General features: G+C 54.1%; 1 protein-coding gene across 1 annotated transcript in view; it reads left to right on the top strand.

Moving 5' to 3' along the window:
* Window positions 1-12,248, top strand: part of LOC122367486 — a 62,632-nt gene that overhangs the window by 17,237 nt on the left and 33,147 nt on the right. Inside the window, exon 16 of the mRNA XM_043340595.1 lies at window positions 5,227-5,296. Within this exon, the coding sequence (XP_043196530.1) occupies window positions 5,227-5,296 (70 nt within the window). The remainder of the gene's footprint in view (window positions 1-5,226; window positions 5,297-12,248) is intronic.

Consider the following 12,248-nt stretch of genomic DNA (forward strand, 5'->3'; position numbering starts at 1 on the left):
AACAACAAAGTTATAACGACGCCACTGCAAAACGCTTCCTGCTTCGTGTCGGCTTATTAGGTGTCTTACATGAAGCATTCAAGCACGACTCTGTCGTGCCACAGTGCCCTGCTCTCGTCTCATCACATCCCATCCCTTCCCATCACTCTCCCGACGTCTTTATCCTCATCTCCCGCCCAGTCACCATGACTTAGTTTCCCGTCGGCGGCGCCTCAGTTTGTTATCCACCCCGCCCCCGCCGATCAGGCCCAGATACATTAGCGGTTGCTGGACCCGGTAGCTGATCTATCATCCAGCCCCGGGCGGCGGCACGCCGGCAGCAGACTAGCCGCCGCGCCTTGCCGGTCGGCCCCGACCAGCGGCGTGCCATGTAATGTATGCCGGTGATTTCCCTCCTGCTGGGCTGACCGGGGCGGACGGTGGGCTGGCGGCGGCGGCGCAGCATCAGACAGCTCCGCGCTGTGTCCCGACCAGCCACCGGACAGGCGGGGACGGACCGGGACAGGTTTGCGCGGTGACCGTTGCCTGCACTTTGCAGGAGCGACTGATGCTCATCTGATGATGTCTATCACCCCGGCCATCTGTGCTCCTGTAGTTCGCCGGGGCTGTTCCGCCTTGTCGGTGCAGCGACAATGGAGGCATCAGTTAAGGCTGTCGTTTGGGCTGTCATAGCTACTGTGCTGCGGGGCTATTGCGCTCGCAGTTATTTACTTCAATCGGTGTCGTGGACTATCGCTATCATTTATTGCGACGTGGCTCTTCTGCTGCTGCAAGCGAAACCGCACTAGCGACTGTGACATGAACTTCGCTGTGGCTGCGGCCGTGGCTTGGGCTGAGTCGGCTGCCGCAGCGACTTCGTGCCTTCATGTTGCATCACCCTGTGACCCAAGCCGTGACCGCATGACTACCGGTCACGTGACCAAACAGAGGCCGTCTTCCGCTGTGGTCAGCGATTTTTGTTTCCGCCGGGAACTGAGGAGGATTGTTGACCGGTCACAGTGGTCAGATTAGAGTGGAGGAGAGGGGAGAGAGAGAGAGAGGGTCAGTGTACCGGACGCCGGTTACGTCAGGTTTGTTGTGCTTCGGACAGCGGGGCGGATGCTTGGCCAACTGCAGTCAGTGCTTGAGAACCTGACGTCCGGGCGAGGCGGTGTGGAGTGTTTTCGTGGCGGCTTCCTTTGTGATGCAACGTTATCTAAATCTCGCTAAATCCAAGCGAGGTCTAAAAAACGAACGACGGAGCGCTTATGGCTTCAAATTGATTCGAGCGATTTATACGGTCGTGCTTAATTTTGACAAGGTCATGAGTCGGATCAGTGTGAATTGAGCTCATCCTTGTCATTGACGCAGTGGACAATCCGTCTGCCTCCGAATTTCTCGGAAGGCGTGAACATGATTGATTACTCCCTTGTCACCCAATCTCGTGATTTATGCCTCATGTGCTGATGTTCTGGCCATAGTGGTCACCTGATCCGCCGCGTTCCGTATGAACTAACCGCGGCTTTGGCAGTGGAGTGGAGACGATGCTGCAAATGCTCATCTCTTCCTTTATTGCACGTTTGTATTTGCAATGATGTCTCATTGTCTCTGAGACACTGCCTCATCGTCTCTTCTATAAAGTTTCATCGTCTCGCCTATGCAAGAATACTGTATCGTACAGACAATTATCCCTACATCATCTGTGCTATAATGTCTCATCATATCTGCAATAATTTCTCATCGTCCTTGCTGTGTAGCTTTCGTTCTACCCACTGCATTCGTTCGACCGCGTTTGATGTCTTTCTAAACCGTAACTGTAACGGAAACATGAGGTTGCCGGGTCTAACCATGAGCGGATCGGATATTTTTCAAGCCAGTCAACAGATTTACGCCGAAGCGGATTACTCTAATCGAGGGGTGTTGGCAGGAATGTAACGGTGAGCTTATCTGCGACATGAGACTACACGTTACTTGGAGTTGTTTGTTTAGGTTGTTTGAATGGGGAAGGATAGCCGGCTTGTGTGTGTCCTAATTGCTTAGCTTTTGAGTTCTTGCGAGGGAGAAGATGTAGTCTAAGAACAACAAGGCTGGTTTTATCTATTTTTAGCTTTGTGTGGAAAGACCGTACATGATTAAGAGCCGAAAAGTGAATCAAGAAGAGAAACGAGCCAATCGAAAGGTAGAAATCCAGAGACTTCGCAGTAAGGACGTTTTTATTACTTGCGCAACCGACCAGTCGGCTGCAAGACCGTGCACCCTCGTTACCGCTCGTCTTCAAGTGTCATCGAATCTCCGAATCTCGTCTGCTCCTTTGTCCACTGTTGCGGTGGGCGGTCTCCGCCGACAGCCGCCTGAATAGCGCCTGGTCATTCCTGCACTCTCCCGTGCTGCAGCACCAATCCCCCTCCCCTGCGGTTTGTGGTGGTCACACCGCACCAAGCCGGCGACACGGCCGCGACCGGCCTGGCACGAGCGCACACCGCATGCAGAGGCTTGGCAGGGTCACCGCGGCTGGCGGATCGGTGACGGAGCGGCCCTGGCGGCGGCGGAGTGGGAACTGCAACCGACAGACGGATCGTCACGCCAATAGAGGAGGCCGTGAGGGTGAGAAGCATGGTAGAGAGACGGCCGAGACACTAGAGATGACGATGCAGTGCGACATTGAGATGATGCAGTGAGACAACGAGACAGCTGACAGGCGGTGAGACAATGAGGCAGACGACGAGACGGCCTTGCTGGCAAGACGTCGACACAGCGTGGAACGGTGCGTGACCTGCACGTTTGAACGTCGTGAGATTGACCTCGGTCCGGCCTCTCGCTTCTGTGATCATCCATGCCAGCTGTTCAAGTGTCTACGTTTTTATCGGCGACTGCTCTCTGTCAACTTGCAAGGAGACCGCCGCCTCTCGAGTTAGTTCTATTCTATCTGTCCGCCTCTTGGCTTTGTCCCGTTTACTGAGTAAGCAGGTCGTCGGAGGCTTTGACTCCGCGATGATGTATGAACGTGTCGACATGTGCCGTTGCCGGCGCCGATCAGACGTGGAGGGCCGAGTTCTTTTGTGGTGTGTCGCGGCTGGCCTCATCAGTATGCGGCTCGCTACCCTTTCTGAGCTGTGTTTCGCCGCGGCCGCCGTGCGCCAGCGATGTCTTCATTGTGGCTCGCTTTGCGGAGCGGTGGTTATGATGTTGCCGTGTCTTCAGACGGGAAATGGTCATGTAGTCTGTTGGATTATTACAAGCCGCTACCCGCGGTGTTTGTATCTTAATCCGGCTCGTTGGCTTGCAGCGGGATTTGCCTTGGGGGATTTTAAACGGTTGAATAGTGGAGAGTTCAAGGAGGAATGGTCAAACCTGCGCGGCCGTTGAGGCTTGACAGTCGGGACACTGGATAGTGGACAGGTCCTGTGCAGTTTCCACGTTATTGTGACTGACGTTACGTCACGCTATGTCACGTGAAGTGACGCGGCATGGAGCGACGTGGCGTGAAGTGACGCGACGTGACATGTGACAAACATCAGAATGCGGCCCGCTGCTGTGTGATGGAATGGATAAGGGCGTGATGCTTATGACAGGGGACTCAGAACTACCGGACCATGCACAGATTCTGATTTATCTACGGAGGGCGGGGTTTCCCTGGGCCTGTGTGTTCGGCCATGCCGCTTGCAATGCCTCTGATCGAAAGTCAAAACGCTGTTATGAATAGTAGGGAAGTCTGGAATTTTAGGATTTAGACCCTAGGACCAGGTGGTCCTCAATTTGTTGGACTGAAATCCAGCGTTAGTCTTCGGAATGTTATCGTTGTCCGTTAAGTCACACTTTTAGGTAGAGCGTTGTCCTTGGTTTTGAATTCGGCTAAGGCTTATCATATGCTGTGCTTTCCATAATCTCTTGTTTATTCCAAGCAACATTGCGATTAGATATAGCATATTGTCGGGAATTCCCACTGCATGGAAAATAAGTGAGGATGTGTACTCGGCTCTGAGACCTTTGCCAACTCTCGTTCTGATCAGACTGCGTGTCGTGCTCAAGGCCATATATAGGTCGTGCTATTCTCGGACTCGAGCCAGATCAGGGCTCCACTGTGAATCCCCGACTGTAGACAGTGGCTAAGACGCCAAACGAGCGTACACTGTTCGGCCGTGCACTTCAGTCGCGCCGCAGCGCAGGCCGCTGTCCAGCGCTGCTTTACGGCACATAAACTGCAAACTCTTGCATGCAAAATTCCAGTCTCGAAGGCGAGTTTCCGGATCAAATTTGCTCTGTGTATTGGGCATTTTCGGCCTGTTGAGCGCGGCGAGGCGTGTTTAAACCCGCTATTTGGTTTCAAATCACAGCGTAATGTTTCTATCGATAGGATGGGATCTGCTTTGAATACCGATGTGCATTACGATGCTGTTCAGATCGGTGATAAGTTATAGTGATGACAGGTAACGCCTCCGCTTTAGCGGCGCGTTATCTCCTGTCATCCATCATGCTCGCAATGTGGCGTGCTCTTCCACATACTTTGCATCAGTTGGGTATCGGATTTATCGGTGATCAATGTCCTAAAGGATGTTGATGTTTAGACATTCATGAGAAGATTGCACGCTACCAGACTGCGTTTTATTGCACAGGCTGCATTCTTTCTCCATGCAGCTCAATCGCCATGCAGCACGAGCTTATTGCGTCTCTTGCCTCCATGAACCTTGCCTCACCACTCTCCTGCCGTTGACCCTCTGAGCATAGTGTCACTGCCCGACACACCCGTTCACCGCCGCAGTATCTGCGCGGTGGATCTCCCGGAGCGCTGCCCGGCCGCGCTTCATTTCACAGTCACCAGCTTTAGCCAGTCTGTGCCGCCGCTAGTCGTGCCATGGCAAGGACACCTGTGACTCATCGCTCCCTTCTCAGAGATGTCGTCACCGCCACGGACAGACTGTTGAGCGCCGCCCACGCAGTAGCCCAGCCGTCGGACCGGCTCGGCACGCTGTCGGCGGCTGACCGTCCTTCCCAGTAGCGTCCCTGTCCAGCTGAGTCGATGGCTCTGAGCGGAGTGGGTCGCCGCGGCCGGGGCGGTGTATAGTGCTGGCAGTGCGCTGAAAAGACTCGGTTAGGACAGTCTGCTAAGAAGCGCTCAGCTCAGTTTGGCTCCTGTGTGAGGCTCTCCTGTGTGTGTATGTGTGTGCGCCGGCGCGGGCTGAACGGCTCCTGTTCGCCTGTTTATCCGCCGGCCCGCAGTGAGACGCCCGGTGGTCTGTTTGTTCGCAGGAGGCCATGTTCAACGGTGGGGGCAGCTTCACTGGAGCTAACAGCGCCGGGATGAAACGCACCCACTCAGGTCAGTCCGCTGGTCTGTGTATTGTGTATAGCGTACAATATCCACTCCTGGTAAGTCCACTGGTCTGTGTACAGCGCCCACCCACTGGTCTGTGTGTACAGTGTACAGTATCTACCTGCTCAGGTGAGTCCACTGGTCTGTGTACAGTGCAAAGTATCTACTCAGGTAAGTCCCCTGGTCTGTGTATAGTGTCCACTAAGTCCATTGGCCTGTGTACAGTTTCCACTGAGGTAAGTCCACTGAGGTAAGTCCACTGGTATGTGTACAGTATCCTACTCAGGTAAGTCCACTGGTCTGTGTACAGTGTACAATATCTACTCAGGTAAATCCACTGATCTCTGTACAGTATCCACTCAGGTAAGTCCACTGGTTTGTGTACAGTATCCACTCAGGTAAGTTCACTGGTCTGTGGAATGTGCAGTATCCACTCAGGTAAGTCCACTGGTCTGTGTACAGTGTACAGTATCCACTCAGGTAAGTCCACTGGTCTGTGTACAGTATCCACTCAGGTAAGTTCACTGGTCTGTGTACAGTGTACAGTATCCTCTCAGCTAAGTCCACTAGTCCGTGTACAGTATCCACCATCCACTCAGGTAAGTTCACTGGTCTGTGGAATGTGCAGTATCCACTCAGGTAAGTTCACTGGTCTGTGTACAGTGTACAGTATCCTCTCAGGTAAGTCCACTGGTCTGTATACAGTATCCACTCAAATAAGTTCACTGATCTGTGTACACTCATACAGTGTACAGTATCCACTCAAGTAAGTCCACTGGTCCGTGTACAGTATCCTACTCAGGTAAGTCGTCTCTGTACAGTGTACGGACAACATTTCACGAGATAATGGCGCTTTTGTTCTCTGTACATATTTCAGAAAGCGCTGTTACCGTGACGCTGTCAGCTGTGAGACGCGTCACGGTAATGAATCTAGCCCCGTCTTATATTCTAGTGCTTAGTGCATAGTTGACATCTTTTCAGTGTGCGAAACTTGTAAAATGTCACGAGGAACACAGCTCAACATGCGGGTAAATCACCCTGAAATGGGTGTACCTACGACTATCTTTATGACATCAACTCTAAGCACAGCGGTAAATGCCACCGGCTGCTGTCCCCGCTCAACACTTCGTGATACCTCTGACGGGTTTTCATCGGCGGTCTCTTTGTAAAGCTGCAGCCATTGTTGGCTCCTGTTCCAAACGTCATCTCGTAATCATAACGGACTAATGGGCCGGTTGATAATGCACGAATAATTGGTGGGCGCTGCTCTGGCGGGAAGGTACCCTCGGGTATGGACAACTGCTAATGGACAAATGAGTGGCCACTGGCCGGTGAAAGGGTGACCACTGACCACTGACCACTGATCAGTCGGGCCAACGGTGAGCCGTGGATGTCAGCTCATCTGTTAGTTCTGGAAAATCTGTGAGTTTAAGTTCAAGGCCAGTTGCTGGTAATAGGTTGGACTAGGTAAATTTGCGATTTTTTCGGTTTTCGGTTTTCTTTTTTTATTACACCGTTACGATGATAAAGTTTCACTAAGCAATACATTATTTGCTGTCCAAATCATCACACAAAATACAATTGTATAGACCCTAAATTGACACAGACACCACATTGCTAGATTTTCGACCATCCCGTCTGATACCGTCACCGGTACTTATTCCACGAATGTTTGACAAACACAGCCCACAACACCATATCTCGTGACCCGTTAACGTCATCCGTTACAGCAATCGACAGATGCTCACCAGATGCTGTTTGTCCGCTGACCCTGTCTGGATACTGACCGGTTTGTGATGACCTCGTCAGTCAATGCACCCGTAACTCGAATTGCCGCCATGAAGCGACCGCAGCGCACACCGCCGTTGCGGCTCCCCCTGAAAGACTTACCGTCGTGCGACCACGGCCGGTCGTGAGCGTTCTCTGCTCGTAGCTTTGTATGTGTTCACACAAATCAAACTTGGTTGTTAGTATGAAACGCTATGAAAGCGGCTCGGCAGGTCGACCCGGGGTCAATTTGGGTTAGTTCTAGGTTGGGGTGATGAAAGGCTTGTTGAGGTCATAGACTCCAGACCTCATTTCTGTATTGTGTGCTGGGTGCCTTTACCGGGTAATAAGTTTGCCCCAGACCGGCGTTTATTGCCGATGTGTTTAGTTTTCCCTCACCGGTCCAGACCCGCCCACGCTAGCCGTGCCAACGAGTGGGCGGAGGCGACATAATCCGAGACCGGGGACCGCTCCTTTCACGGTCGTGGCGGACTTATTCCTGCTAATGCCGCCGATGGAGCAGCATTTCCTGGACGCTGGGAAAAACCGGTGGCACGGACGCCTGAGGCTATACCGTGGTTTCCTCACTTATGTGAGCTGAGGCCACTGGTGCTGCCTCATTGAAGACCACCTGTCGATAAAACTACACTGGAAAGCACTGCAACTGTAATGACTTTTGCGACGAACCCTTTTATGATGCAATCGACCTGCTTGGTTAAATGAGTTAATCTTTCATGTCTTCTGCAACATTTTGTCGTGATAAAAGCATTTATAGCGTAGACCACATCAAACTATGCACCTGATTTAGTGCACCACTGACCCACCTTTGCTGACCCTGCCGACTTTCTAATACAGCGAGACTGCGAACCTAGTTATCTTGCACTATAAATAAACTCCATCCCCCGCCGACATTCCTTTCTCAACATCATCAATTAATGGCGCGCGGGACATCCAGTCCTGACCTTCGGTGCATTCCCCGTCGGCCGGCAGCGTTGCAAGGTTGCTGTGATAGCTGGCACGGTGACCTTTCCTGGGCGCCATGCACAGAGGCTGGGAGGCGCCCCGGGCACCCAGTTTCCTACATCATAATGCGGAAACACTGTGCTAGTGAAGGGAGCCGGGAATGAATCATACGCAGAAAATGGATGTTGGGACAGTAGTCAGGTGTGCGTTACGTCCTGTCCTGATGCTAAGACCTTACCTTGTTTTGTGAGACAACCCATTGACTGCGTCGTTGCATCGTTTATTTGTATAGACCTCTGCTGCATTGTATGTTTTTCAACAGTAGGTACACTGCTTATTTGAGTATTAGGTCATGACAAGGGCGGACCATATTACGCTTATTTCGCCGCATTTGTAGCGATGTCACCATGGCCAGCGGCACCAATGCCAGTGAACTCGTTGCCTGATGTGCTGTCAGTGTGGACCGCGGCTTTCCGGCAGTCGGCTGCCGCCGGTGGTTCCCGGTGCTGTGGTGAGGCCGGTCTGTTATGTCCTGTTGGACCGGGTCCGGCACCAGGCGCGGCCCAGCTGTGTCCGCCTCGCACCCCGGCTGGCCGGCTGGCCCTGCTGACTTATACGGCAACGCTGACGGAAACGGGCCCGGCAGGGTTCGTCGGTCGACCAGCGCGCTTCTTGCCGCTTCGGAACACATTCGGCGGGCCGTATTTGGTGCTGGAAGAGCGACAGCGGTGGCTTGTCTGTCGCCGCCGCCGCCTCCGCCGCTGCCTCTGTCCCCTACCTCGGGTGGGGTAGTTGGTTATCTGGCCGCTAGGTGACTCCAGGTCGCCGTGAGGTGCTCTGAACAGACCGGTTAGGTGCTGAGGGTCATGGTCTTTCGGGTCACGATCCGGGAATGTCACATCGCTGGGGAATACACTGAGGCTAGCTAATAGTTGGTGCCATGACTTGCGGTCTTGTGCTGTTCTCAGATCCACGAGCCTCTATGACGCCATTGTTAAACAAAGCCTGTCGAGTGCTGATGCTCATTTGAGTCTTTTCAGCATAATTCCCTCGTTCACACACAGCACGCTCGCTTCGAGAGGCGTGGTTTCTGTCGAATGGCACGGCTGCATCCCGACCACCCAGAATCCCTGTCCCGTACTGCGCGCCCGCGCTGCGCCGGTGGAAATTTGCATGATGATAAGCGGTGCTGCAGCGGGAATCACCCGCGGCCCCACTCGGGATGGATCAAATAATGAGCGCCGCCTAATTGCTCCGGCTAGAATACGAATGGAAAGCGCGCTGAGGCGGCGCTCAGTTGGGATATCAGCGCGCTGGTAGAAGGATAATTATCCGTGCGTCTGCGATTTATAATTGAGCGACGCGTCTCGCAATGATTCTGTAAAGCGCTGGTGGTCTGCCGTTCAGGGGTCAGCAGAGTCGGGTTGGGGACATTCATCATATGCCGGCTCGGCTGACTGGTAGACTGCGTCTGTGCGACGCGATGGTGGATTTATAGTGACATGTGATAGCTATGTATAGTTCACAGGTCACTCTTTCGAAAGACGGCGAATTTGGGATTAAATGCTGTGGCGCACAGTTGATAGTCAGGTCATTGTTGCGTGACTTATGGGTTGGAATTGCGCTTTCCGAATCGAATGTGGTGCCATTCACAATGTAATTGGCTGACATCATGAGATACGAGGCCCATCCGAAATGTCTCGAGACCAATGTGTCTTCTTTAATAAATTTTGCATCTCAGTTTCAGCATCAAATTTAACGCCATTTACATGACATGCTGCTTCGAAGCCCAAGCAGCTGGATGGTCTTTTCCCTGCGTGGGGCACCTCACGCTAATCTCGGCTGGAACGGTTTACCATGGTATAAACTCAGCCGGGCGGAAAATAGCCCCACCACTCTGTTTGCATTACCTCAACACTGAGCGGTTTGAGCTGTTGAAGGCGGCTTTATGCCCTGGCGATGAGTGACGGATGAAAAGGTGCTGTCGGCGCTGACACTGACGGTGACGCGGTGTTTTGACACGGACACGGTGTCATGTCAGCGCTGACACACTGTAGTGACACTGTCGCGTCACTGACACCATGTCTAGCCGACGCTAACACCAGACGCTGGCTCCTGACCCGACGGTGTCATGATACTGTGTTGTATATGCGCTGACACTGACGCTGACACAGTGTCGTGCCCTGGGTGTCACTATACCTCTGACACTCTGATCTAGCACCGTGGATCGGCACTGCAACTGACACTGACACGGTGTTGTGCCCGGGATGTCACCACACCCCTGACACTCTGGCACAGTGCCGTGGGCCAGCGTTCGGCCGCCATCTGGTCGGCTCGTTTGTTCCACCGGCAGGGGTCGATGGTAAACCCGGGCATAAATCGTGCGCCGCCGCACAGATCAGACTGTAATGAATGGAGTCATACCTGGTCGCGCCGCGGCTCACTCGATGGGAATATTACGCGATGGAACAGTGGTGCCGGCGTTCGATCATCGCCAGTGACTCTGCAGGAAGGACCGTCGTGACGTCTCCCGCTGGGTGAAGTGTAGCAACCGACTGCTGCTGCTTTGTAGAACACGGTTGTTATTTACTGTTAGCTCTGATGGTGTTCTTTGTCGGACGTATAGTCTTACTTCTCGTACTATTTATTTTCTTTCGAAGCTGCTGTGACAGGTTAATCAGTAAACCCATTGTAATTATAGGTGACTGGCCGTTTACGATGATTGCGGTAATATGAATATTCATCTCGTGCTGCATTAAATGCCGGCTATCAAACTGTGCGTTCAATTATCTCTGCACGGCGTACCGCGATCGGCCGGGCAGGGACGACCCGTTAGCGTCGTCTGCACTCTGAACATTATGCCCATGCCACAGGGCGCTGCCGATACCCATTGTTCGCCTTCGGTGCCACAAGGTGAAAGTGTAAAAAATGGCGTGTCCTGTCGCGCCGGCCATGAAACAAATCACGAAAAAGACATAAAATAGCGCCACTAGACGCGATAGCGAACAGCGGCTGCCTTGATCGGGGCGTTGGCCGGCGTGTAGCCGACAGTACACCGACGGTACTGCACACTGCATGCAGGCTTGTCGGGCCGGCCGGCATCCCGCAAACATCCACCCGGGGCTGGTCAGTGTGGGAGCTGCCAGTTTAGGGGCGCGTAACTGGCCGCCACCGGGCGAATCCCACCGTTAGCTCTGCTGATGGTTTCAGACGAGACGCCCTGCATGGGAATGGCTCTGATTAGGTGCTGTGGCTACGCCCCGATCGCGTTTGAGGCGCGGTGCTCTATCCGTTCACGGTTCGCCGTTTACATGGCTGAGCTGCTTTCTTCGCTCAAATCACGTTGCAATTTCAAGCTTCTTTGATCTCAAGTTTCGGCGGCATGGATCATCCCACATCCGACTACCGATTGGGTCTCACGACCTCATAGTCTTTCAACATCTACCGTCGCACACTCGTGTATTACCTGACGTCTCCCATCCGCCACCTTCCGGGTGCCGGAGGCCGCCCGACCCCCAGTCGCCTCCCACCGTGACCGCACCGTGACCTCGCGCGCCGGCATCGGGGTCAAAATGTCATCATCCGCCGCGCTGCAATGGCTGGCTGGCCGCTCGCCGGCGGCCGGCGCGGGCCGCCTCAGTGATCGCGGAGCTGTCTGCGGCAGCGGCGGCGGCCGCTCCCCTTTTCTCTCCACTCTCTCGACCTGTGGTGTTGCAGCTCGCCCGGCGAGTCGCGGCTGTGTGGCGGTGGACCTTGGCGTCTCTCCCTCCAGCCGGCAGAGCCCGGTGTCGCGCCGTGTCAGTGTCAGACACCCCGAGTGTCGTGCGTGTCAGTGTCGGTGTCGCGCCGCGCCGCGCCGTGGATGTCGAGGATGCGTTCCAGCGCGATCGGCGTGGCTGGAATGTCGCGAGCGCGCCGGAAGACGGGCCTGACAGGCCCGCCGCCAGTCATCCCTCTTCAGCTCGTAGGTAGGTGATGGCGAGGGCGATGAGCGATTGGGGCGATGGCGATGGTCGATTGTGGGCGATGGCGGGGGATGATGGTAGCCGATGGCAGCTGGAGATGGGCACCTGTGGGCGTTGGCGCCTGGCGGTTGGAGATGAACGATTTCAGAAGATGGGCGCTGGACGATCCTAGACGATTGACGATAAGCGATGCACGACGCACGTCCACGGCCTGGACACTGGTAGACGACGGACGACGGAGCCCTGTAAAAGATGTGCAGTTT

The sequence above is a fragment of the Amphibalanus amphitrite genome, unplaced genomic scaffold (assembly GCF_019059575.1).
Source record: "Amphibalanus amphitrite isolate SeventyFive unplaced genomic scaffold, NRLGWU_Aamphi_draft 000872F_arrow, whole genome shotgun sequence".
Classification (NCBI taxonomy): Eukaryota; Metazoa; Arthropoda; class Thecostraca; order Balanomorpha; family Balanidae; genus Amphibalanus; species Amphibalanus amphitrite.